Below are 27,673 nucleotides of genomic sequence, written 5' to 3'. Positions count from 1 at the left end.
GGCCAAGCAGCATCATAGGACCCTTCTAGGCCCAAAACGTCAGCCTTCCTGCTCCTATGATGCTGCTTGGCCTGCTGTGTTCATCCAGCTCTACACCTTGTTATCTCAGATTCTCCAGCATCTGCAGTTCCTACTATCACTGAAGATAAGCTTGCAGGCAGAGCTGGCAGTGAAGAAGACCAATGGTATGATGGCTTTCATAGCAAGAGGATTTGCATACAGGTCTAGGGATGTCTTGCTCCAATTATACAGGACCTCGGTGAGAGTTCACTTAGGATATTGTGTTCAGTTTTTGTCTCCTTACAGGAATGTTCTTGCTATAGAAGGAGTGTAGCGAAGGTTTACCAGATTGATTCCTGGGAATAACAGGCCTGACAGGTTGGACAGGTTGAATCGGTTAGGATTTTATTGACTGGGTTCAGAAGTAAGCAGGGGCATCTCTAAAAAACCTATACGTTCTGAGGATGGGTCACTCGACTGGAAGTGTTAACTCTGATTCCTCTTCACAGATGCTGCCAGACCTGTGGAGCTTTTGCAGTGATTTCTGTTTTTGCTTAAGATTCCAACAGGACTGGACAAAATGGCTGCAGGGAGGTTGTTCCCAATGGCCAGGGATTCCAGAACCAAGGGTCACAGGCTAAGGGCATCGAATAAACCATTTAGACTGAGATGAGGAGAAATTTCTTCTCATGGAGAATGGTGAGCCTGTGTAACTTGCTACCACAGACAGCAGGCGAGGCTAAAACATTGTATGATTTCAAGAAGCAGTTGGATGTAGCACTTAGGGCTATAGGGATCAAAGGATAGGGGGCAAAAGAGAGAACAGGCTGCTGAGTTGGATGATTAGCCATGATCATATTAAATAGTGGAACAGGGTCAAAGGACCAAATGGCCTATTCCTGCTCCTATTTTCTATGTTTCTGTTTCTTTTTCACACATCTTAAGATCTTATCATTTTGCCAACAAATAGGAGTTAGGCTAAGCGTAATGTGACATTTAGTCCCACTGAAAAACTAATGAAGCAAATATATTAAGGTCCTGAACTTCCTTGAGAGAACCACTGGACACTAGCCTTAGATTTGGAGGATTTGGTATTCTTAACTGGTAAAGGGTCAGCTTTATGATGGTCAATCTACCCATAAGATGTACTCCTGAAATTCAAGGCTCCTTAGGCCACATCTTTGAAACTCACAACCACTACCATTTACAAGGACAAGATCAGCAGACATATGGGAACACCACCACCTGCATGTTCCCCTCCAAGCCACTCACTATCCTGGCTTGGAAATATGTTTCCAGTCCTTCACTGATGCGGAGTCAAAATTGTGGAACTTTCTCCCTAATGGCACTGTGGGTCTACCTACACAGATGGATGGCAGCAATACAAGAAGGCAGCTTACCACAACCTTCTCAGGGGAAACAAGGGATGAGGAATGAATGCAAACAAGCGAGTGACACTCACATCCCATGACAGCATTAAAAAACCTTGCGCACCATTACATGGCCAATGGTCAATGCTAATCAACATTCTAGCCTCTGATGATTAATAGTGGTGAGGAATTCATTGAACCACTTCCATCCATGTGGCAGAGGTACACCCACAGTGCTGTCAGGGAGCCTGTCCCAGGATTTTAATCCAGAAACAATGAAGGAACAGTGTCATAATTCCATGTTAAGATTGTGTATGGAAGAGGAAAATATGCAGATTGTAATGTTTGCATCTGGCTTCTGCCCTTGTTTTTCTAAGAGGCCATGACTTTAGAAGGTGGTGCCAAAGGAGCTTTGGTGAGTCGTTGCAGAGTTGTCTTGTAAATGGTAAATGCTGCTGCAATTTAATGGAGGAAGTGACTGTTTAAGGTGTTTGGTGGGGTTCCAAACAAGTGAATTGCTCCTTTTTGGATGGTGCTGAGCTTCTTGAGTATTGATGGAGCTGCAGTCATTTACACAAGTGGAACGTCTTCCATCACATTTTCTGTCTGTGCCTTGTAGATGGTGTACAGGCTTTGTGTGTCAAGGTAGGGGTGATCATACATAATGTAAAGATTACATGATTGGTACCACCTAAATGAAGTAATTCCCTCAGAATAGGGGGGGGATTGCATTTAAATCTCGGGGGGCTCGAATGACATGCAACTATCAGAATTCATACCTGGTTGACCTGGAAGCCCAGGTGGGCCTTGTGGACCTGGGACGCCTCGTCCACCTAATCCAGGGGGTCCTATTGGACCAGGAGGACCTGGAGGGCCAGTAAAACCTGGATCACCTGAAAAAGGGAAGAAAACAGTTACAAAACAACCTGGGATCTTCTGACAATCAACATGCATTCTCAAACTTCTCTCTAGCACAAACTACCAACGCTTGAAGCATTTTCATTTGCCCAAAGCTCATCTAAAGACAAAAATGGCTGATGGTTTCTGATTGAGGTGGTTTCTTCTGAAGCCCAGATAGGCAAAGCAGGTATAGCTTGTGTAATGTGGAAGTGAGTTACAATGAGTTGTTAGTCTATCCTTTCCACAGCTCCCTGTCTGGAAGATTCAGTTTTGGTGGATTTGGCACGGGTGATCCTGATCTGTCTCTAGTTCTTTCTGGGCCAATCCCTTCTGAGGCCATATACAGGCAGCTGGCGTGTAGACAAAGGAAACAATAGCAGAGATCATTTGCAATTTTGAATGATGGAAGCCGGAGTTGACTATAATTATCCAATGTTCAGATGTCAGCATAATGACCTAGGATCAACTAGAGAGAAGAGACTGTACAACTTGACAGTCATATACAATTGGTAACATTATCAGATTTGTGATTTTCCTCCCCAGGCAGAACAATAAATATACCACCCTCCAGCATGGCAAGTACAACATGTTTCTGTAGGCAGACTGGCATAATTTGTCAATTGACGCAGAGGAGATCACTGCCTGCATGGTAATGACAATGGGGTCAGTAATAATCAATCTCGGAACATTTGCAGTGTAGGTGGAAGTATAGCCCCTCAGTGTTGTCCTGCAATGTGTCCCAGTTAAACAGAGGGATGCAAACAGCCTTTGCCATAAGGCAAAATGAATGATTGAATATAGGCAACAGAGAAGTAAATTAGATCACTGTAGCACCAATATTTTTGTTTGCTTCCTCTGCACTGCCTACTTGAAGCACTGTGTGGTTTTTTAAAGATTACTGTACAACAACTTAAAGGTACAGTTGGTCGTCCTTGGAAGGCCCAGATAGCTGTCTGACTGTGCACCCTAGAGGAAAGACTGAGCAGTACAATCACTATGACAGTAAACAAAATCTAATGAGTCATTCTCAGCTGTGTAAGATATTTACCATGTCATATTCTGGGATAGGAACTACATGTCATTGTGCAACATCTATTCACATAAATAAACTGCAGAGCCATATATCTTGCTAAAACGCATCTGCATAATGAGTGGACTATGACGGCTGACACGTGTAAGGGAGATGGCTGTTAGTTCTCACAGTATCAAACTGTTTGTGCAAATGGTAACATGACACTTAAGATATAAGCTGGACTGTAAATCAATGTTGGTCTCTTGTCTTTTCCTGCATGTCAATTGATAGACAAGAACAGTGTTGGGCAGCTGCATATTTACACAAAAATTGAAAGAGCAACTCAGTGAATTAAAATCAAAAACATAGTCATGTGTGAAATAGCGAGCAGAGTCCTATGTTCCATCATTCTGAGGGGTTATAATTGACTATGTCACTAATTCAGACTAATAAAAAGTTGGTGAGCAACATTGCTGTAACTCATCAAGAAAATACCACAATGATCTCATCTGACACTCCCTGAGTTGCCTTTATAATATCTCTATAAAAGAATAACAAGTCAGTTTGTGAGATTCTTTCAGACAATATGTCACGTACAGTACCTTTCGATCCGAATGTGCCATCTAATCCTGGTCGCCCTGGTTGGCCTGGTAATCCAGTAATTCCTGGATCACCTTTAGGACCTGGCAGCCCATTGATCCCCTGTGGACCAGGTGGACCCGGTGGTCCTGGAAACCCAAAGCCAGGATCTCCCTGTTTGGAAATGGCAAGAGTCACAATGTAGCTCTTACGAGTTACTTTTCTGTGTTTATTCATTTTACATCCAAAAACTACAGATACAGTATAAAGAAATGATTGTTCAACATCTAAGGTGAGCTGAAACAAGCTATGATCAAATTCAATGGTGAAACATGCTCAAAGGATCTAAGGGTTCCTAATCCTCACATTGAAGATCTCACAGAGCATTAAAGGACTTGTCTTTAGAGGGAGTGTGTTTTTCAAGTATGCTCCTGTTGTCACTGCATGACGTAAGACCCTCAGTTGAACATAGAACATAGAACATTACAGCGCAGTACAGGCCCTTTGGCCCTCGATGTTGCGCTGACCTGTGAAACCAATCTGAAGCCTATCTAACCTACACTATTCCATTATCATCCATACGTTTATCCAATGACCATTTAAATGCCCTTAAAGTTGGCGAGTCTACTACTTTTGCAGGCAGGGCATTCCACGCCCTTACTACTCTCTGAGTAAAGAACCTACCTCTGACATCTGTCCTATATCTATCACCCTTCAATTTAAAGCTATGTCCCCTCATGCTAGCCATCACCATCCGAGGAAAAAGGCTCCCACTGTCCACCCTATCTAATCCTCGGATCATCTTGTATGTCTCTATTAAGTCACCTCTTAACCTTCTTCTCTCTAACGAAAACAGCCTCAAGTCCCTCAGCCTTTCCTCATAAGACCTTCCCTCCATACCAGGCAACATCCTGGTAAATCTCCTCTGCACCCTTTCCAATGCTTCCACATCCTTCTTATAATGCGGTGACCAGAACTGTACGCAATACTCCAAGTGTGGCCGCACCAGAGTTTTGTACAGCTGCAACATGACCTCATGGCTCCGAAACTCAATCCCTCTACCAATAAAACCTAACATACTGTACGCCTTCTTAACAACGCTATCAACCTGGGTGGCAACTTTCAGTGATCTATGCACATGGACACCGAGATCTCTCTGCTCATCCACACTACCAAGAATCTTACCATTAGCCCAGTACTCTGTATTCCTGTTACTCCTTCCAAAGTGAATCACCTCACACTTTTCCGCATTAAACTCCATTTGCCACCTCTCAGCCCAGCTCTGCAGCTTATCTATGTCCCTCTGTAATCTGCAACATCCTTCCGCACTATCCACAACTCCACCGACTTTGGTGTCATCCGCAAATTTACTAACCCATCCTTCTACGCCCTCATCCAGGTCATTTATAAAAATGACAAACAGCAGTGGCCCCAAAACAGATCCTTGAGGTACACCACTAGTAACGGAACTCCAGGATGAACATTTCCCATCAACCACCACCCTCTGTCTTCTTACAGCTAGCCAATTTCTGATCCAAACCGCTAAATCACCCTCAATCCCATGCCTCCGTATTTTCTGCAATAGCCTACCATGGGGAACCTTATCAAACGCTTTACTGAAATCCATATACACCACATCAACTACTTTACCCTCATCCACCTGTTTGGTCACATGCTGTATGGCTAGGTTTGAGGAATCTACTATTCAATGTAAAACTTTACTCCTCCTAGTTCCTTACCCTCAGTCATGATTGGGGAACTTTGCTGCATCATCTCTCAAAACTGATACTGACACATTTTCCAATTCTTCAAGAGTATTTTTGGGAAATGTAGTAATTTGCTTGGAAATCAAGTTATGGTGACAGCTGTGGATGACGTATGAAAATTAGCTTAAACCAAACAGGAAACCCCTCCAATAAACAATAAATGACTGAATAAAGTACTGGGTTACATCTGCAAGCACAGAATACCAGACAATTCTATAGTCCTGAAAGCACATGCCTTTCTACGTAAACTGACACTTCTAAGTGAAATCATTGCACTTAAACACCAGTACTGGGATTAGATTCTGAAAGTCAATTGTTGACCAAACTGTAAATACACACCTTTGGTCCTGGGATTCCTGGTTGACCTGGAGTCCCATCACGGCCTGGTCTTCCTGGACCTCCTGGAGCACCTGGTGAACCTGGTAATCCTGGCAAACCTGTAGAAGTATAAATCAAGCAGATATGAACATCCAAATGGTTTTTACACAGTCTAATTTGTTTTTTGGATGACGACAAAAATGGTGCACCAAGAGGTTGGATTTTGCTAATTAGACAAGTAGCTTGAATCAGAAATTTTGAAACTTGGCAGACCTGTCTTGACTAAAGTGGCTGCATTGAACCCAACCTCAACTCCAGAGGTTGGGATAGAGTTGGACCCATCGACTCTGGAAGAAGAGCCTAAATGGTCATGGTTGGTATGGGAGTGTGGCAGCTGATGGTGGATAATTCCTGAGGTAGCTGGTTTATTTGCCTGCCTCAGTTCTCTGGAAGTGCACCACCCATCCTTCAAGTTTCCTCCATTCCTTGAGTTCATGTATATGACACTTTCATGGTCATTCATCCAATAGGCAGAAAATAATATCACTTTTTCCTAGATGCTAACAAATCTGATGAAGAGTCACCAGACTTGAAATGTTAACTCTGCGTTCTTCCCATAGATGCTGCCAGAGGTGCTGAGTTTCACCAGTAATTTCTGTTTGAGGCAAAACAGGACCCCTGCTTTGTCAATGGGTCTGTGAGACTTGGAATTCAGCCAAGCATTCATGATGAGGCCATGTGGGATATGTTTCAGTCAAAACAAGATGGTCAGATGTTATCTGTGGAGAAATGCAAGTGTGGTGGAGCGGGCATATACCTGATGCAGGGGGTCATGGAGTTGACAGAGAGCTGATGAAAGGAGATGAGACGGGGAATATAGAGAGGACATGGGTAAGATATTTTGAATTCACCTTTCAAAGGTTCCTGAATTTAGACTACGGTTCATGACTCCAAGGGGCCATGAACCACATAACATGGGAATGTTGGACTGACTTTATGAAAACTGTAGTGAGGGGGTGGGGGCAGGAAATACCCACCCTCCAAATGAAGCATGTTGGGGCCGTGTACAGCTCACTACTAACTTCTCTCACCCAAGTCGTTGAAAACTGGGGGCTCAAGGAATAAGGGTGATAATCCCAGAATCGTGTTATAGAGTCATACCCATCCAATCTGTCCATGATGACCATAATCCCAAATTAGACTAGTCCCACCTGCCTGCACTTGGCCCATATTCCTCCAAACCTTTCCTATTCATTTACTTATCAAAATGTCTTTTAAACGTTGTAACATCTACCACTTCCTCTGGAAATTTATTCCACACATGAACTACTCTCTGTGTAAAAAAATTTGCCCCCATGTCTTTTTTAAATCTTTTTCCCCCTCACCTTAAAAATAACCCCCTAGTTTTAAATTCCCCCACCCTGGGAAAAAGATATTTGCCATTCACCATTTCTACACCTTCCATTATTTATAAACCTCTCTATAAGGTCACCTCTCAACCTCCTATGCTCCAGGGAAAAAGTCCCAGCTTATCCAGCCTCTCCTTATAATTGAAATCCTCCATTCCCAGCAACATCCTGGTAAATCTCTTCTGAACCTTCTCTAGCTGAATAATATCTTTCCTATAACATACTGACCAAAACTGGATACAGTACTCCAGAAGAGGCCTCACCAAAGTCCTGTACAACCTCAACATAACATCCCAATTCCTGTATTCAAAGGTCTCTCATTTCTACAACACTGCCCAAGGCCTTATGTTAATTGTATAAGTCTTGTCTTTGTTTGTTTTACCAAAATGTAATACCTCACATTTACTCAAAGTAAACTCCATTTGCCACTCTTCAGCCCATTGACCCAAATGATCAGGATCTCTTTGTAATCTTAGATAATCTTCTTTACTGTCCACTATATCACCAATTTTGGTGTCATCTACAAACTAAAAAAAAGCTAAACAAAGACTTCTGCCTGCTTTTTCTCCAAACAACTCTGCAAAATCTTGTTCAAGAACAGAGTTTCTTGCAAAAAATAGAAAAATTGGGAGCAACAGATTTAATTTTATAGTTACTTTTAGTCAGGTCACTTTGGGCATTTCACAATTTCATGTCCTCTTTAGCCTCAACTTCAGTTACCAAAGACCCTGAAGCCTTTTTAACAGCTAATGGGCTGGTGCTAACCAGTATTCATCTCTCTCTAGAATGGCACTAAGTCTTTTTAAACTATTATAATCTGTAGAGCTTTAGGTAAAACCATTACAATAGTTTTATAAGCATAAACACTATTAATAAAACCAATTTTCCACATGTACAATCTTTTTAACACTGAGTTTACAACCTTCACAGTTGGTTGATGATACATCTACAATTATTTTGACTGGTTCTACATATATTGCATACAGTCTGTGATAAGTGACAATTTCAAACTTCCCACACAAATGCCGTCTTATGAAAATAAAGAAAGACCTTTTGGTTTTTTTTGCATCAGAATGACTACTAAATGCAGCAAGTTTAGAGGCAGCACTGATACATTGCGTGCATAAATGATAAAGCAGAGGCAGAACAGTGAGGAAGATCAAGTGGCAGAAACTTTGTACAGAACAGGTACAGGGCATCATCCTTATGCAGAATGGACTGGGCTGAACACCACCTGATACTTTGGCCTCATCTAAATAGACTGGCTTTGAAATTCAGGCCACACAGCTTCCCATAGGAATGTGTTGAGGGGTCTAAGATATAATCAGGAGCAGCCAACACCAATCTCTTTGACAGTGCTCAGGTAAACCTACCTTTAAAAATAAACCATCATTTTAATGACAGCCTCCAACAATGTTCTTTACAAAAGGCTAGTTAAAGGTGACAGATAGAGTCAATTATTCTGAAGGCAATGGGCCAAGTGTTAGGCCACCTTGTAACATTTGAAAAGGGCCCTGTATTCGTTTCAGGCATAAACCCTGGATTCCTAAAGACTGTATCGTTTTGAAGGGATGGGACATTTCTGGCACACAGCTTGCTGGCACATGTTGCCATATTGTACACTTAGGTGCCCATTTTATGCAAATAAACAAAGTTTGCCAGCTACATGGGTTTATCTGTTCTTCTCATGGAGTCATCGAGTCATAGAGCACAGAAACAGACCCTTCGGTGCAACCAGTCCACGCCGACCCTATTCCCAAACCAAACTAGTTCCACCTGCCTGCGTTTACCCCGTGTCCCTCCAAACCTTTCCTATTCATTTATTTTTAATATCTGCATCCACTATTACCTCTGGCAGTTCATTCCACACACTCTGTGTAAAAAAAGAATGCCTCTCATGTCCTTTTTAAATCTTTCTCCTCTCACCTTAAAAATATGGCCCCTAGTTTTGAACTCCTCACCCTTGGGAAAAGACATTTGCTATTCACCTTATGATCCATAATATCATTACAGTGGGTACAGGAGGTCATTCAAGCGCATCAAGTCAGTGCCTTCTCTCTGTAGAACCTTCCAATCTGTCCCATTTCCCTGTTCTAGTCCTGTAAGTTTATTTTGCATGAGTGCCAATTTGATTTTCCTCAGAAATAATTCAGCACCAACCACTCAGGCACTGAGTCCCAGATCATTACCGCCCACTGAAATAAAAATTCTTTTTCATGTGCCACCCGTATATCTTGCCAAAAACCTTAAACCTGTGTCCTTTAGTCCTAGGACTGGCAGCTAATGTTAATAACAGTATCCCAAAGGACAAGGATCTCGCGCTGTGACCTTGTCAACATCTCGACTAACCCTAAACAGTTAGCTGATGGCTATGCCTGGGGCCTTGACAGGCTCAGAGTCACTGCTGCAATTGTTCACATGAACATTTCAGTGATGTGGTAGAGTGCTAAATGAATGCAAGGTTGTTTTTAATCACTATTTCAACTTCAAGATACATTATCAGTGAATAGGAGCCTACCTTTTGGGCCTGATGGACCAGGGAATCCAATGCCTGGCACTCCCCTATCCCCTTTTGGTCCTTGCAGTCCGGGTAAACCAGGCTGCCCTGGTTGGCCTGGGTCACCTTTAGAAAGGAAAACAAATTTAGTATATTGTTGTAAACACATGAGTGGCAGAGAGCTTTACTAATTCTCCTTCCATCGTCCCTTTCACGATTTGAAGGACCACACGTGGCTACCAACAAATATAAATATATTAGCACACCATTAAGAATTAGTAAATAAGTAATTTTAACAGAGAGAATCTCATTACTCAGTGCAACCAAGTCCTTTCACTAAGACACAATTAACATGGCATAACTGCTCTCATATAATCCATTTTTCCTACTTATGATACCACTAATACAATCAAACATGGTCAACTGTTTTATCATATTTCTCTTGAAGATGGTGACAGCTTTTGGAAGATTGATGACCTTAAAATATTGAGTGATTCTTTTGAGGTGGGCTTGGATAGTCAGCACCGATCTACTTTTTAAGCATTGGGAAGCGTAACAGCTAAAGCTGAGGATGTCCTTTATCATGGACACACTGGTGCACATACTTTCAAATATACTTTCCAATGTATTTAACATGGATATGTGTGTTTATATAATTCTGTACTGCAGTTTAATAACTCAATCTTCAAACAGGATGCTTCTAAATACAAGAGATTTGGCAATGATTGCAGTCAAGTCTCTCCAAAAGATCTCAGAATCTCAAAAACCAGCTAAGTGTTGATAGCAAAGGTATCGCAATGAAATATTTGCTGGCTTCTGAGATCTTAATGACGGGGCAATAAATAAAATTGTGATAAGTCAAGGAGCAGGGGGCATGCCCCAGATTTGTATTAAGCACAGTAACCCAGTTGAACTTCAATGAAAACACAGTAACATAGTAAATCTGTGAAAAATGTCTTTATTTTTCCACTTTTTCACACCTTACAATGGTCTGACTTTGTACAGTAGAAGACAGTGTAAAAAGTCAGGTCATAGCTCTGGGAAAACTCAGTAAACTATTTCTACTCAGCTCTGGAGCACTGTGGTACGGTCAGCCATGTTGGACATGAAGTGACCTTCATCACGAATATGTATTGTGTAGGTAGTGTTCTGGCATTCGCATTGCAACACAGCTCCTTGGAATTTCCTGTCACAAAAAGCCGAAGCTTTTCAATGCCATCATGTTGGCGGCATATTCTTTGCTTCATCTCAGTCATTATTATTTATTTATTCATCCTTAGATGTTTCCTGTTTAGACATTAAATGGCAATGCGGCAAAAGATGGTGTGCAGTATCTCCCCTGCCCCTGGCCCAAGTGGGCAATGTTGAGTCAGTTGGGAAAATATGGCGAGATTGGAAAAATAAGATGCTCAATATTGAGGAAAATGTCTGATTTTCCATCCAATGGTTTAACAGCAAGATGAGAATTTCTCCAGTGAGTGGTGAGAGGTCCATTTGAATGATTTAAGATCTCATTATTACCTATTCTTGTCTCATTTATCAGCAATTTCCTATTTTCCCAGGCAGCAGGGAGGAACTAGATAGACTCATTATGGAAGCAGGTACCAGGCAAATCTAAACTTCCACCTTGGCCAACTGTCCCCAACATCTAAGGGCATGTTCCAAGGGTAGCAACTGAGCGTATCCCATGTACAGCCATTGGCACTGGTCTTGGACAGAGCTTACCACGTCAACATAGCCTTAAACTGTGATTCCTGGTCATTGGGAACATTCTACCTGCTTATACTCTGTCCAGTCGTGGTCATGTCTAAAAGTCTGACGGAAATGAACCTCAGTTAAGTCAAAGGATCTGCTGTCAATCAGGATGCACTGGCATTGTAGGTCAAGAGCATCACGGTACATCAGCCCAGGGGCTTGGACACAGTCAGTCAGTTGCTTGGTGCGTTCAGAGCTAGACTTTTTGTCCCATTTCAGTCCAGAGAGGGGGCCACAGTCAGTCTTGCACGGCCAATCATTCACCTTCTTCCTGCATTACTGGACATTCCTTTGACAGTGGGCACCTGATAGACCAGGGTGCCAACTTCGGACCAGGCTAGCAGGGTCTGGTGCCATGGTCTCAACTGGCGGTCCTGAGGGAAGAAGATGGCCCTCCTATCCACGAGGACTTCCAGGACCCTGTTAGTGAAATGGGATACCAACTCCACTTCCTCAGCTATGACCTTTAGTATTGTGCAGCAACACATTGACAATCGCAGTTCCTGACTTGCAGCAACTGAACTGGTGCACAGTTGGCCTTTAAATATGAGTGGAAATCTCAGAAGCAGTGAAATATTTCTGCTGCTGCTGAGTGCGAACAGCAAGGGACCAGCATCATAGAGGTGTCATTAATGAGATAAGCAACAGAGATCTATACAAGATAACTCACTAGAGTTCATGGAGGGAAACCCTCTGACACACTTGGCTGACTTTTGGTCAATTTCAGCGCAGTAAAACAGTCTGGTTCCATCAGCGTTAGAAATGTTTCTTGGTGCATTTACTTTCAGGACATGGGCATGACCATTTTGTGGCCAATCATCGTCATTGCTGCCGCATGCACACTACTTCCTGTGCAGAAGATGATGCCATGCCATGTTCTGAATGGCCCAAGCACTCATTGCTGAGGTGAAATTCTTGTGGCCCAGCCTCATTGCCAGGGCGAATCCCTTCCCGGCAGTATTGGACAGGAAATGGGAACATTCTCTGCTCAAGCTGCCATGAACCGTGTCAGCAAGGCTTCTTCAATGTCAGAATAAGCAACTGTTCTTACTTGCTGGACAGGCTGCCTGCTTGACAAACTATTCAAGAGGTTAGGTTCAGAATGGTTGACAAATTCGATCTTCCACTCCTTAGAGTCATCCATTCTTCTTTTGCACCACAGAAGACCAATTGCTCTATCAACTTCACTCTGTCTCCAATCAAAGACATCTTTAACTAGCATAATCCCTCCTAGTTAATTTTTTTTAGCAAAGTATGTGCAAATGGCCACAAACCTGTTTATGTTGTACAGACAGTATACAAATTAAAGAAACAGCTGAAGCATCTTACCTGGACGACCTGCCAGCCCAGGTTCACCCGGGAGCCCGGGGGGACCTCTTGGACCAGGCTCAGAGACTGTTTGACCAGAATCACCTTTAGCACCTGAACAGAACAGCAAAGCATTAATAATAGTTCCCATAAACGCAAAGTGCAGTAGGACATTGTCAACTCTGCATGGAATTTAAAATCATTAACAACTCATGATCTCTGAAGAGGTGGGGGATACTGTCTCCATGAATAATTCAAAAAGGAAATTTGATTGGTACTTGATGATGAGGAACAGGGTTCTGGATAATAAGAGGATGGGACTAACTGCTCTATCACTGAGCCAACATGGGCATGATAGTCCGAACGGTTTCAATATGAGCTGGGTGATCTCAGGTGAAGCTTTCAGAAAGTTGTACAAAGTTAAAGATGCTTGGCAAAAGAACCAGAGGTGACATGAAAAATATTGCTTTTTATGCAATAAATGATTTGTGTTTGGATTCAATGCCTGATAACATGGTGGATATTGATTCAAAAAGGCACTTGGAAAAAATAATTGAAAGATAAAAAAATTCAAAGATATAGAGAAAGAATATAGGGACTAGATTGACTCGTTTGTTCTTGGAAAGAGCTACTGCAAACTTGATGGGTTAAATGGCCTCCTTCTACAGGGTAGTGAATCTGTGGAACTCATTGTTATGGAAGGCTGTGGAGACCAAGTCGTTATATGTACTTCAGGCAGAGGTAGATAGGTTCTTGATCAGTAAGGGGATCAAAGGTTACAGGGAGAAGGCAGGAGAATGGGGTTGAGAGATATATCAGCCATGATTGAATGGTGGAGCAGGTTGGATGGGTTGAATTGCTTAATTCTGTTCCTATATCTTGTGGTTTTATGATATTGTACAATGATTTCATGAATTTAGTTAAGAATATCAAGTAAGTTGGATCCCAACACACACCAGTTACATTAGTTAGAATCATAGAATCCCTACAGTATGGAAACAGGCCCTTTGGCCCAACAAGTCCACACTGACCCTCAGAGCATCCCACCCTGACCTATATCCCTATAACCCACTTAATCTATACATCCCTGAACACTATGGGCAATTTAGCATTTATAATCCACCTAGCCTGCACGAGAAAAATGGAGCACCTGGGGAAACCCACGCAGACAAGGGGAGAACATGCAAACTCCACACAGACAGTCACCCAAGGGTGGAATCGAACCCGGGTCCCTGGCGCTGTGAGGCAGCAGTGCTAACCACTGAGTCACCGCGCCGTCAATATTTTAATACTGCATGATTTTCTTCAAAAGAGAGTTGAGGAGTTACAATTGGTTTAGTTTAAATGTTTAAAATGTTTTATTGATAAGTGATACAACACAATCAGGGTAGACAAGTAGACATAATACCCAAGGCAGGTGACAAGTTTAAATGGTGCTAGATCACAGGGGTAGAATAACTTGGTCCTGTTGTATGCAGGAACAGTTTCTTCTTTATGCTGATAAGGATGTTGAGTAAAGCAAGAAAACCCTGAACAGTTCCCTCCCTTTGTCCATCTTCCCATTCAGTTGCCCAAACACCAAGGGACAGCTTGGAAGAGTGGCACCTTTATCACAGCTTCCTTTTCCCTCTGAAACCACCTTATTGTAAGAACATTGTGTTCATTTTGTGAGTACAGGCTCCATCTTATCAGGCACAGGAATATCTTCATGAAGGCCTGTGTAACATCCACCTTGGGAACTTTGGACAATTGACTGTTTTTTACAAGTTCCTCAACTTGGCACAGGGTGAGAAACTGAAGGCTAACAAACCATAACCATTTAACACAATAGCCAAAACCGTTCCTCTCAAACTAGTCTTTCCTATGTTAACAAATACAGCATTTTCTCGCAGTACCTACCTTGAGAAGGAAATAACCTCATGGACTTCTTGCAACTGAACCCTGACTAGCCAAGCTATTTCTAAGATATAAGCTCATTTTCCTAACCTTGTAATTGACACAATGGCACAACATATAAGAATGATGTTAATTACTTAATTCTAACTTACCTGGAGCTCCAGGGGCTCCGGGACGGCCTGATACACCCTGAGCACCTTTCTCCCCTGGATAACCTGGTGGACCAAATCCTGGTGGTCCCGGGGGACCTCTCTCTCCTGGAAATCCGATGGGGCCTGGATCTCCAGGGGGTCCGATTGATCCTTTGACGGCCAAGCCGCCCTAAAAAAATTCCATGTACTCATTAACACTGAGGTGAGGAAGAAGATTCCACATTCCACAACTGGCACATTCCACGAAAACATAAATCTGAACACCTACTTATTTGGAATTTTTTTAAAAATCGCATAAAATTTCAATTAACAATTAAAGTTCAAAATTATCCACCCTGTTACAAAAGCATGCTGATTATCTCTTAACTCAAACCTCTTCAAGTGTCTGTGATTATTTCTCCCAATTAATGTTTCTGAAACTTTACCCTCTACTGATGTTAAACAAAGCTTTGAAAGTATTTAGATATAGTAAGAGTAGCCTGACATCCAGCTCCAGATATCTCTCTAACAACTTTTTTACTATCGTTATTCACCTCACAAATAAGATGAAATACAATGACTGAGATGATCTTCATCTCAGGACCAGCAATGAGCACCATCTATAAGACGGACAGTAGAAATTCACCAGAGATCCTGCAACAGCATCTTCCAATCCCATGACCACTTCCATTTGGAAGGACAAGGGCAGCAGATACATGGGAACACCACCACTTGCAAGTTCCCATTTAAGCCATTCACCATCCTGTCTTGGAAATATATTGTTGATCCTTCAGGGTCGCTGGATCAAATTCCTGGAATTCCCTCATTAACAATGCCAACAATGCCCATATCCCACATGTGAAGAAGAAAAGAGTTTTGTAAACATCATTGATGGCAATGGTGTGTTGAAAATCCAAATCCTCAGGCAGGTATGTAGAAGCGATCTTTTGAACCTACACAACCACAGGAACTTGATGGTCAGGAAAACACAAACTGACTCACCAAGACTATCCATGCTACAGTAGCTCGTGTGCCATGATGAGAAACATTTTGACCTCTTGACCCTCCATTGCACACTTCACTTCTGCAGCCATGTACTCGCCTGGAATATGGCAGAAAGGGAACTGCCTCATGGACAATAAAGGAAAAAAATGCCTCAATTCATCAAAAATAGGACCATAAGACATCAGAGCAGAAGAAGTAGGCCTCTTGGCAAATTGTGTCTGCTCTGACACTCAATGAAATCATGGCTGATGTGATAATCCTAAACAACAACAACAACAACAAAAACAGAAGTTGCTGGAAAAGCTCAGCAGGCCTGGCAGCATCTGTGAAGAAAAAGTCAGAGTTAATGTTTCAGGTCCGGTAACCCTTCCTCAGAACTGATGGTACCTGGAAAACGTCAGTTTATATGCTGAAAATAGGGACGGGGGTCGGGTAGGGAGTAAATGATAGGATAGAGCCTAAAGAGAGAGAAGAGCAGTTGGACAGATGAAGGAGTTGATAACGATCTGGCTGGGAGGGTGAATAGTTGTTAATGGGGGTTGTTAGTGACTAACAATAGGTAGTGTGTAATGGCAGGCTGTGTGATAACAAGGCCTGGTGTGTGGGGTACGGGGCTAGGACATGGAAGAGTTTAGACCCTAAAATGATTGAACTTGATATTGAGTCCGGAGGGCTGCAGGGTCCCCAAGCGGAAAGTGAGGTGTTGTTCTTCCAGCTTGCGTTGAGCTTCGCTGGAACACTGCAGCAAGCCTGAGACAGAGATGTTCGCCAGGGATCAGGGTAGTGTGTTGAAGTGGCAGGCAACAGGTAGTTCTAGGTCTTTTTTGCGAGCAGAACGTAGATGTTCTGAGAAGCGGTCACCCAGTTTACGCTTTGTTTCCCCAATGTAGAGGAGACTCCATTATGAGCAGCGAATGCAGTAGACTAGATTCTGGGAAGTACAATCTATTGCAATCTATTTTCTGCATATAAACTGACTTTTTCCCAGCTGATGTACAGCATCTGCAGTTCTTTCAGTTTTTATTTAGTGATAATCCTCAACACCATTTTCCTGCCACATCCTCATAGCCCTTGATTCCCTTATTGATTAAAAATCTGTCAATCTCAGTCTTGAATATATTTAACAACCCAACCTCAAAGATTCTCTGTGGTAAAGAATTCCATTGATTCACTACCTTCTGAGAGAAGAAATTCCTCCTCATCTCTGACTTAAATGGGTGACCCCTTACTTTATGATTATGTCCTATGGTCCTAGACTCTCTTGCGATGGGAAACAACCTTTCTGCTTCTACCCTGTCAAGTACTCTAAGGATCTTCTATTTTTCACTCATCTTCTAAATCTAATGGGTACAGGCCCAACATACTCAACCTCATATGACAATCCCTCCTTACCTGGATCAACCTAGTGAAACATCTCTGTACTGCCTCCACTGCCTGTATATATTTCTCTGAATAGGGGGCCCAAAACTGTTCACAGTATTATAGCTGTAGCTGACCAGTGCATTGTTTAGTTTTAGCAGAACCTCCTTATTTTTATACTCCCTTCCTTTCAAATCAAAGATCAACAATCCATTGTCTTCCCTATTATCTGATGCACATGGACGTTAGCTTTTTGTGATCCATACATGAAGACCTCCAATTCCTTCTGTGCTGTTGCTTTCTACTGTCTTTTTTCATTTAAATAATGTTCAGTTCTTCAATTTTTCTTGTCAAAGTGCATACCCTTACATTTTTCCACATTATATTCCATTTGCAATGTCTTTGTCTGCCACTTAACCTGTCTGCATTCCTTTATAGACTAGGTGGGCTCAATATTACATTTTTATTGCTACATACAAGTTGTGTAGGGTTTTTTGAAGTGCTTCTTGCTATGAGGCCAAGTTTTTCCACCTTACCTTACAAAAGACACCCCATTAGCTATCTACCCTGCACCTATGGCATCCTTTTCATCCAATTCAAGCCCCATCTTACCGCACACCATTCTTGGAACAATTTGCCACTGCCCCAATATCCTGAAATTGAACAGCATTCCTGGCACCAGTGTTATCTTTAGAAGAATTTTGCAATCCCGGACAAGCAGCGTCAGTCCAGAGCTGCTCTGCAGGGATCCTGACATTTACTCCAGACAGGAGAAACTTATCTCCCCATTTGGGAGCAGGGTCCTTCTGGATGAGTTGGTATACAGAAGGGATGTCCTCTTTCCCAAGAACCAGCAGATGATATCAGAGCATGCCAAGCTAGTCCCAAGTTGCCTCCAAAGTTAGTGCTGTGTCAGCCACCTGAAGAGATATCCAGCAACGTCAGGGTAAGTTCCACCATCTCCTCTCTGATACCTCAGACCGACTCGATCTCTGCTACTGTATTCACCTCCCAATGAGGCTCATTGCTGTCACTATCCCAAACCCTGACACCACTAACCCTGCATGCTCTCTGTGCTGCCTACTCACTCAATCAGGGTAAATCCCCAAAGTAACATCTGTGCTACCCACTTTCATCTGCTATGACACCTCTTATTCCAGATGGAAACCGAACCCCTCCGCCTCCCATCAGGGAAGACGAGTCAAGTCAGATGGTAGGCTGCAGGGCACATAGCTCCTCATCTTTTATCAGGAGAGCATCCTGAATTTGACCACCTTCAATGGCTGACTGACTGTGAACAAGCCCCAGGACTGGTATCCCTTGACTTATTTGGGAGACCCCTTGCCAAAGACTATCTCCCGTGACTTGACTGAGAGCTCTGACAACCAGTATATGCTTCTCAGCTTTGTGTCCGTGATCATGCATGGCAATACAGTAGTACTGTGCGCCTGGCTGAGGGGGAGAAACACAAAAAGACAGGACAAGGCAATGCAATGCAGGGATGCTGTGTGTATCTAGGCAGGGTCACAGTGGGTGTACACTATGACAGTAAGCCAACAGCCAGGAGATGCCCCAACCCGTGAGCTGGGTGCCTGTCCTGAGCACAGCACTGTTCCTACAGCATTACATTGATAGTTGTTGGTGCAGCCCAAGGAGTGGCATTGAAGCACAGAAATGGCCTGCAAGCAGAACTTAGAGGCTGCCACATGTCGGAACCAATATTGGTGAACACAGGGTGCTTGTGGCCGGTATCCATGATGGACCATACTCTGAGATGTTGGCGTTCAGTGTCTAACATGGTCTTTGAAGCAAGTGATGAACTGAAGTTGCAAGTACCCACTCTGACCGCCAAGTGGAGAATTCCCAATCTCTACCTTCTTTGGCACATCTAGTAAATAGGAACCTGAACATTAATGAGGCAAGTTATGGCATTAATAAGGCAAGCTGTAATGCCCCTTAGTTGGTAACTCACCATTACCTCGTGAGGAACTCACCTTACTGCTGACAGAGACATAAAAGATGGTGCGATGTTTTTTGAGATAAGCCTCATTGGACTAATCAGACAATTCTGCTACATATCACCCATGTCATTCAGCCCCGATGAGATCCTACCCTTTGTGTCATCTACACTACTTGCTTTCCTACTTTTTCCATGAGATGACATGGATTACGTGTTATCTATACTTTCACATACCTTCAATATGATGCAATGTCTCCCCCAGTCAAGAACTGCTCCAGCTTTGTTTCAAAGACATACAGAAGTTACCACACCAGACAGAAGCATGTTCTGACTGTAGCTTGTTTGAACTCATGTCCCCTAGACTTCCCCAGTAGTATTAACACGAAATAATCTACCAAAATGGATTACATCAAGCCCTTTAGTTGTTTTATAGACCTCTACCAGTTTGGCTATAAGTTCACACTGTTGTAAACTAAATAACCAAGGTCCTTAAGCCTTTTTGAGTAGTTGAATTTCTTTAAGCCATTCTGGCAGCAGCCTTGTGGATCTTTACCAAGACCTCTACATAAATCCATCACGTAGGAGGACGGTCAAAAATACTCAGTTATCCTCCCTTGACATAGCAGATCATTGTTAGTCACTTTCGATAAGAAATCTGTACTAAAGTAGCAGAACAATTACTCACAGGTAATCCTTTAGGACCAGGTGGTCCAGGCAGACCATTTCTTCCTGGGGTGCCATCTAATCCTGGAAGTCCTGGAGGTCCTGGGAAACCAGGGCTCCCTCGATCACCTTTTGGGCCTGGAAAGCCAAAGCCATCTCCACGTTCACCTTTCGGGCCACGGGCTCCTGGAATACCAGGAGAGCCTGGCGAACCCTAAAAATGGGAAAGACAGAAGTCTCGCTGTGTAGTAAGATACTTCCATTAAGATCTGAAAATGCTCTTTAATGGCCAGAAGGTTATTAACCAAAGCTTTAGTTCTTCAAAATGTATACTATTGAAATTTAAAACATGCATCCAAAATTAAAATCAAAGAAATCAAGGGAGAAGTGGAGCATAAGTAAAGCACAAAGGTGCAAATCCTTTTATTTTTTGAGGCCATAATAGTTTTTATTGATCTTTGATTAGAGATCTCTAGTTTAGCCTGGAGCCCATATTGTCAATTAGATCAGCCTCCCAATGGACATCTAATGTTACCATTATAGGCAATGGAGATCTACTCTACATCTTCTGACAAAATCTTTGGTAATATGCGTCCTTCCTGAAGCACTTACAGGCGGTCCCAAAGTTCCAATCGGACCAGGTAGTCCACGATCTCCTTTCATTCCTGGCAATCCTGGTTGACCTAAAATCCAAAAACAGATGTGCACTAGCTACTTTTTACGCAGTTGAAATAGTCAAATAGACCTGAGATGACACATTGATCAAGAGATCCAGATTGCATAAACTGGAATCATCGGTCAGTTTTCCTTCTACCCAGCAGAATTTGAGAGACCACACAAAGATCTCAAATTCCAAATCCTTACCAAAGGAGCTGAGAACACATTTGCATAGACTAGTGAGATTACCATAGCAGTTATTCTTGTTTGGTCAGACTCCAGTGGGTAGAATCAGAGACATAAGGGGTCAGGAAGATTAGTATAAAGGTTAAGTCCGACTGTGTGATATACTAATGAGCCAATATATACATCACAGGAGGTGATACAATGTCACATGATCTCACTCTGTCATGCAGCCTTGTGGCAAGAAGAAACCATAATAAAATCTTTCTTCAATAACCTTCATATTTCCTTACTCCACCAAACTTTGTAAATATTTTTCAGCAGCACAACAAAACCAAGAATATTATAATACTGCAAGTTCCTCATCGTCCTGGTGTCCTACCTGGAAGTCCATGTGGTCCAGGAGGTCCTGGTAGACCAGTAGCTCCATTGCCAGTACCAAAACAGTTAAAGCATGTGTCTCCCTTATCCCCTACCAAGCCAAAGGGAGAAAAGCGAGTGTTAATAATGTGTAAACACTATTGAAACCTCTGGGTCTTAAAAATCTTCCATCATATCATAGATAATTCTCTGAAATAAATGAAATGGTTAGTGTGTGAAATCTTCATACATTGTTCTTTTGAACTATGAAGAACACCCTACAGTTGGATTAGAGATTCTGTATTTATGAAACTTGAGTTACTTGTAGAGATGCATTTTGAACTACTGGGTGAAACATATTTAGTTATTGGTGGTGTGATCAATTTGAGGTGGCATGTTAAAAGGATTTCAAAAGAAGCATGTTGCACACTATTAAAGGCCATTAGTACTGATTTGCTAAATAGTCCTGCTAGCAAAACCTGTATGAACAATGAGTCAACACAACATTGTTTTAATGTTTAAGATTCTGGTCCCTCTTCCTTAGTATCTGTATGATTTTCAAACAATGAACTTTAGAGGTGGATGCACATATTATTAACAAATAGGCCCTTCATTTGATTAAAGTGGCAGCTAATTCAATGAGAGGAAGGAAGTACTTAATTTACAACATATACAAGTTATGATTATTTTCCTAAATCATCAGCAAATACATAATCACACGATAGTTTATCAAAAGTTTATCCAAACAAAACAAAAATAATTCCCAATATGGAATGGACAATCAAGCTCCAATCATGAGGAACTGTTTACAGTTACTGACCATAATGCAGTAAGATAACACATGCTAATAATGTCAAGGTTGTAATTCAATCTCTGTACTGGCCAACATTGTTGGTTTCCACGCCAGCCCTTAATTCTGGTGGAAGTGGCAGCATTGTAGCAATGTCACTGGACTAGTAATCCAGAAACCAATGGTAATATTCTGGGGACATGGGTCTGAATCCCACAACGGCGTGTAACTGCAGCAGATAGTGAAATCTGAATTCAGTAAACAGCCAAACTAATGGCAACCATGTAATTGCTGTTGGTTGTCTGGAAAAGCCCCTCTAGTTCACTAATGTCCTTCAAGGAAGGAAATCGGTTGTCCTCGCCTGGTCTGGCTGACATGTGACTCTAGACCCATAACAATATGGTTGACTCAATTGCCCACTGGGCAATATGAGATGGCCAATAAGTCTAGCCTAGCCAGTGACACCCCCATCCCAGGTATTATCCACACATTTCTAACACAGTAAAAACAGCAATAGCTTGATCACAATCAAGGGGCACAAATACCAATGTTCACAAATTCCAGGAATACAGCAATAGCCCATTGCTTGGGTATGCCTGTTTATACTTTTACTTTTACTGCATAATATCCAACCATGGATAGGTGTGACCTCATGTGGTAATACAGTCTTTCTGTGGTAGAGACTTACTGATCAGGACAATGCAACATGTGGCAGAGACAATGGGAAAAGTCTTACCTTTCAGTCCTCTCTCTCCTGGGAAGCCGGTTGCTCCTGGTGACCCTGGTAATCCTGGCTGCCCTGGCTGACATTGCAACCCAACACCAGGAACTAAATAAATTAACGGATTGATTTGATAATACAGTTGCATTGAAAACTCATGAAGCAGACATTTAATACATTTGTTAGCCAAACCTTTGCAAATCATTTTAGGATATAAACTGAATCCTACAAGTTGACTTATAAGGAACTGTCTGGTAAAATGTGTAAATTGGTTTTGAATCACCAATTATGATATTATAAAAATTGTACACAGGCTCTAGAGAAAGTTCAAAAAAAATTTGCAAGAACGATACAGATGTGTGAATTTATACCCATCAAGAAAGTAAGAACAGGCTGAGTTCTGAGGAACAGTCACTTGAACAGAAACATTAACTCCGATTTCTCTCTACAGATGCTGTCAGTCCTGCTGAGCTTTTCCAACAATTTCTATTTTTGGCTAAGAAAAGGCTGGAATGTTAAAACATAAGGAATCACCGAAGAGAGTAATTTAAAATTCTGAAAAGTTTGACAGGGTGTTTGCAATTGCGGAGGACAGAAGACCCAGTGGCATTAATAAAAGATCACCATCAAGGAATCAAATTGGGAATTAATGTGGAATTTGCTACCACAGGGACTGATTGAAATGAATGGTGATGATGCATTTAAGGGGAAGCTGGATAACATAAGGGGAGAAGGCAATAGAGCGAAGTTTTTAAGGATTGGAAGAGGTTTAAATGGGTCATCAATGGTCTAGTTGAGCTAAATGTCATGTTTGTGTCCTGTATATCTTGTGAGTTCTATGCTGTTTTGTATGGCAGTTTTATGGGAGAATAGTCATCTCACAGTATAAGATGTGAATCACAGTGACTAGGTGGTTTTACCATAAGTTACAGGAAAATTTGCAACTTGCCGCATACCCTCTTCAGCAAATTTCTGACATTTCACACTGTTTTATCTCTGGCTGCATGTCTTGTTTTCAGACCTCACTCAAGCCTGGTTGGATGTTTTAGTGCAGCAGGTGATAGATCTGATGTTCCTTTCCTTTGGTCAACACTATTGTACTTCTTCAGTACATTTATGCAAATCTCTGGTTGAACTGTTAGTTGCCTTCAATGTTTCTTGGCACATTTATTCTTTGAACAACTTGCATACAGTAAGTTGTCCATTCTTCCTTCTCAAAAAGCACTGTCATATTTTTCCTGATGAAGAAGATTCATGACCAGCAATTAATGGAATATCATTACTTTCTGAAACTTTCCTCAGGTTTCTTCCACTTCAATTTTACACGTGGAACATGTCAACATAGCAACACAGGACTTAGGAGCAGGAGTGGGCTATTTGGCTCTTCAAGCCTGCTCTGCCTTCAATAATATGGTAGTTGACCTGGTTGTTGTCTCAATACCATTTTCCTATCAGCACCCCATAACCTTTGACTCCTTTGTTTATCAAAAACATCATCTATTTTGTTTAGTTGGTAACACAATCATCCCCTTGCCAGAAAGAAGTGTGTTCGAGCCTCACCGTGGGACTTGAGCATATCATCTAAACTGACGCTTCAGTGGAAGAATGAAGGGTGTTGCCCTGTCATGAGTCAGGTGTGATGCTAAACTGAAGCTCCAACTGCCAGTTTATGTAAATGATCACGTGGGATTATTCAAAGAGGATAGAGTGTTTGAACAGCCAACATCATCCAAAAACTGGTCATTTATTTTCCAATTGTGGGACATTGTTCTGCATAAAATGACTATTTCTTGTTTTGACTTTGACCAGTGATCACACACTTTCAAAATAACTGATTGGTTGTAAGTGCCAATAGGATGCCCTGAGTATTCACTTATCTGAAAATACAACTGTTGTCTTCCCCACAGGAAATATTCCTTTGTGTTGATCTGGTGCAGAACTTGTATAATTACTTATTCCAGTCCACGTGTGACTAATGATAAAGGTATTTGCAAGTTTACCTGAACGCCCTGGTTGACCAGGAGGGCCTGGAGGACCACTGGGGCCTGGGCGACCAATTGCTCCTTGCGGACCTGGCAGTGCAAATCCAGGAACGCCTTCGTCCCCTTTCTGACCTCTTTCGCCTGGGAAACCCGGGGTGCCTGGTGGTCCCGTACTGGACAGACCTGGTATCAAAGGTGAGAAGGAAAGAAAACAGGTTTAATTAATATAAAAACCATTACTAGGGACTTTTAAAGAGAAAAGAAAACTTTTTGTTTAAATAAGAACTAAACAGTTTCAGGAGACACAATGTCAAGAAGACTATTTACTTGGATTGTCTGCTAATGTTAGGACAAGGGGATATTATCTTAAAAAAAGAGTAAGATCCCTCAGAAGGGAAATCAGGAACAAAATAAATCACTCACTGGCAGTCAGAAATCTGGATTCTTTTCCTCTAAAGGATACGGATATCAAGATATAAAGCTTACAAGGAAGGACAGGAAAATGAACATAAGGAGTGTTGGATCAGCTACGTTCCTATCAAAAGGTGGGGCAGGTTTGAGGGGCTGAATGACCCACTTATTCCTATTTCTTATGGTCTAAAGACTAAGAACATAAGGAATAGACTATTCAGCCTTTTAAGCCTGCTGTGTCATTCAATATTGATGGATGGTCTTCCATCTGAACACATTGTTGTCACACCATTCCCATGTCCCTTCATTTTCACAGTATCAAAAAAATCTTTTGATCTCCAACGTGAATATATTCAGCCACTAAATATCTAGCCTTTTGGGGTATAAAATTCTAAACATCTATAACCCTTTGTGCGAAGGAATTTATCCTCTTTTCAGTCTTAAATGTTGATTGCTAATCCTGTGGCAGTGATCTCGAGTTTCCAGCTAAGGGAACCATCTTCAAGTCGTGGTATCAAGAAATGTAAAGTTGAGAAAATGGAGTTAATGTCAATCAGCACTGATCTAATTGGATGGCAGAGCAGATTCAAGGTGATGAATGATTTACTCTTGCTCCTAGTGTTGTACTGATGTCAATCTACATTTAGAACAGCAAATAATCCCATGCTCCTTGGAATGTGGTAAAATGTAAAGCGAATTGTGCAAACATTTTCTAATCTCCTCTCTCAGTAGTCCCAGGTTCCTAATGAAAATTTAGGATTTGCAAATATACCCATCTGAATGGTCCTCTCAATGCAGTTTGTGGCTGAACAACAGATTATATTTTGTTTGTTGTTACTAAGTACTCACTGGAAAATATAAATTTTAGACAAAATTCAGATTGTTTAGTGCTTGTATGTAGGTAAGTTTTAAAGTATCATCTTCCACCAGATCTGGGCATATCTTAATTTGGATCTCAGCTTCAGTGTATGGAATGGCATTTCTATGACTGGCAGGAATGATTTGGTCTATGTTTGTCAGTGTTAGTGTCATCAGCTTCTAGCTTATTCCTGTAAGGAATGTGACTTCACAGTTTGCATGCACTCTTTTGAGTATGAATTGGGAAAGCAAGAGATTTTTTTTTAAGGAATGTCTCTATGATTACTGGGTCTCACCTGGAGCACCTGGTGGTCCTTGTACTCCTAGAAGTCCTGTAAGAAAAGAATCAATAGGATAGTACACAGTCATTTTGAAGGAAAACTTTCAATGGAAAGAATTTGCATTCTTTGCAGTACTAAAAACGTTTAATGACCTGGGGGACCTCGATCTCCTTTTTCTCCAGGAGAGCCTGGAAAACCTGGATCACCTTTTTGTCCAACTGTAACACCTGGTCGTGGAAATGTCTGTAAAAAAAGACAATATTTTATTGCAATAATTAACAGCAATATTACATGAAGATCTAAGAATTTAGCAACCCAATGTCACCAGCTGGAGTGAACAATATCATGGGTTTATTGCAGCTAATGTGTTCCCCCTATAAATGTACATGAAAATTATAGTTTGCTGCTTCTCAAAATGTCGATCAACTGTCTATTCTTCTGTGGTGAAGTATAAAATGCAGATTCAGTCAACTTTTCACCTTTTCTATTGGACTATTCTTTCAGCCATTTGGAAAGAAATTAATTCTCATAGCTCCACTTGCTCCAACTTTACAAGATCTTGCATTGATCCCCTGGGGTAGACAGACTGTATGCACCTTCCATTGGTATCGGGATAGAATGTGCCTGATGTAAATGTTTTATTTTGGTGTCTTTTGGGGTATCTTTCATTTACTCAGGGTGTCTCTGGCTGGGCCAGCATTCATTGCCTGTGCCTGGTTACCATTGAGAAGGTGGTGGTGAGCTGCCTTCTTGAACCGCTACAGTCTGTGCTGTAGGTAGATCCATATTAAGGGGGAATTCCAGGATTTTGTCCCAATGACACTGAAGGAACAACATTATATTTTCAAGTCAGAATGGTGGGTAGCTTGGACAGGAACTTGTAGGAGGGAGGCAATGGTCTAGTGGCATTATTGATGGATTGTTATTCCAGAGTTCCAGGTAATGTTCTGGAGACCTGGGTTTGAATCCTGTCACAGCAGGTGATGTAACTCGAAAAAAAATCTGGAATTGTGTCTAATGGTCACCATGGATCCATTGTTGATTGTTGCAAAAACCCATTTGGTTCACTAATGCTCCTTAGGGAAAGAAACTGACATTCTTACCTGGTTTGGCCTACATGTGACTCCAGACCCATATCAATGTGGTTGACTCTTAACTGCTGCCTGGAAAGGCAATAGGTTCTGGCTTAGCCAGCGATACCCTCATCCCATAAATAATAAAACAAAAAGTGGTGTTCCCCGTATATCTGCTATTCTTGTCCTTTTGGACGGAAGTGTCCATCATTTTGGAAAGAGCTGTCTGAGTACTTTCGGTGAATTTTTGCAGTACATCTAGTGGATGATGCACACTGCTGCTACTGAGTGTCAGTGGTGGAGGGAGTGGATGTTTGTGGATGTAATGCCAAATTTTGTCTTGGATGGTTTGTTTGCATTTGGATTTTTGAGTGAGAGTTTTGTGAAGATAATTTTTTTTAATAGGTCTGAATGTCATTTGGAACGGTG

General features: G+C 41.8%; 1 protein-coding gene across 6 annotated transcripts in view; it reads right to left on the bottom strand.

Annotated features, from left to right (window-relative positions):
• col4a5 (collagen, type IV, alpha 5 (Alport syndrome)) overlaps positions 1-27,673 on the bottom strand; it is a 232,843-nt gene that overhangs the window by 78,794 nt on the left and 126,376 nt on the right. For all 6 annotated transcript variants that reach the window (XM_048605093.1, XM_048605095.1, XM_048605092.1 and 3 more), the window contains 13 exons: positions 26,324-26,414; positions 26,187-26,222; positions 24,640-24,804; positions 22,655-22,747; positions 21,151-21,240; positions 20,541-20,611; positions 19,951-20,142; positions 14,963-15,131; positions 12,936-13,028; positions 9,873-9,977; positions 5,967-6,064; positions 3,885-4,035; positions 2,150-2,263 (listed from right to left, as the gene is read on the bottom strand). In XM_048605093.1, coding sequence (XP_048461050.1) covers positions 2,150-2,263; positions 3,885-4,035; positions 5,967-6,064; positions 9,873-9,977; positions 12,936-13,028; positions 14,963-15,131; positions 19,951-20,142; positions 20,541-20,611; positions 21,151-21,240; positions 22,655-22,747; positions 24,640-24,804; positions 26,187-26,222; positions 26,324-26,414 — 1,468 coding nt within the window. The remainder of the gene's footprint in view (positions 1-2,149; positions 2,264-3,884; positions 4,036-5,966; positions 6,065-9,872; positions 9,978-12,935; positions 13,029-14,962; positions 15,132-19,950; positions 20,143-20,540; positions 20,612-21,150; positions 21,241-22,654; positions 22,748-24,639; positions 24,805-26,186; positions 26,223-26,323; positions 26,415-27,673) is intronic.

The sequence above is a fragment of the Rhincodon typus genome, chromosome 14 (assembly GCF_021869965.1).
Source record: "Rhincodon typus isolate 14 chromosome 14, sRhiTyp1.1, whole genome shotgun sequence".
Classification (NCBI taxonomy): Eukaryota; Metazoa; Chordata; class Chondrichthyes; order Orectolobiformes; family Rhincodontidae; genus Rhincodon; species Rhincodon typus.
Note: the sequence above shows the minus strand (reverse complement) of the source record. Positions and strands in the feature narration are given on the sequence as shown.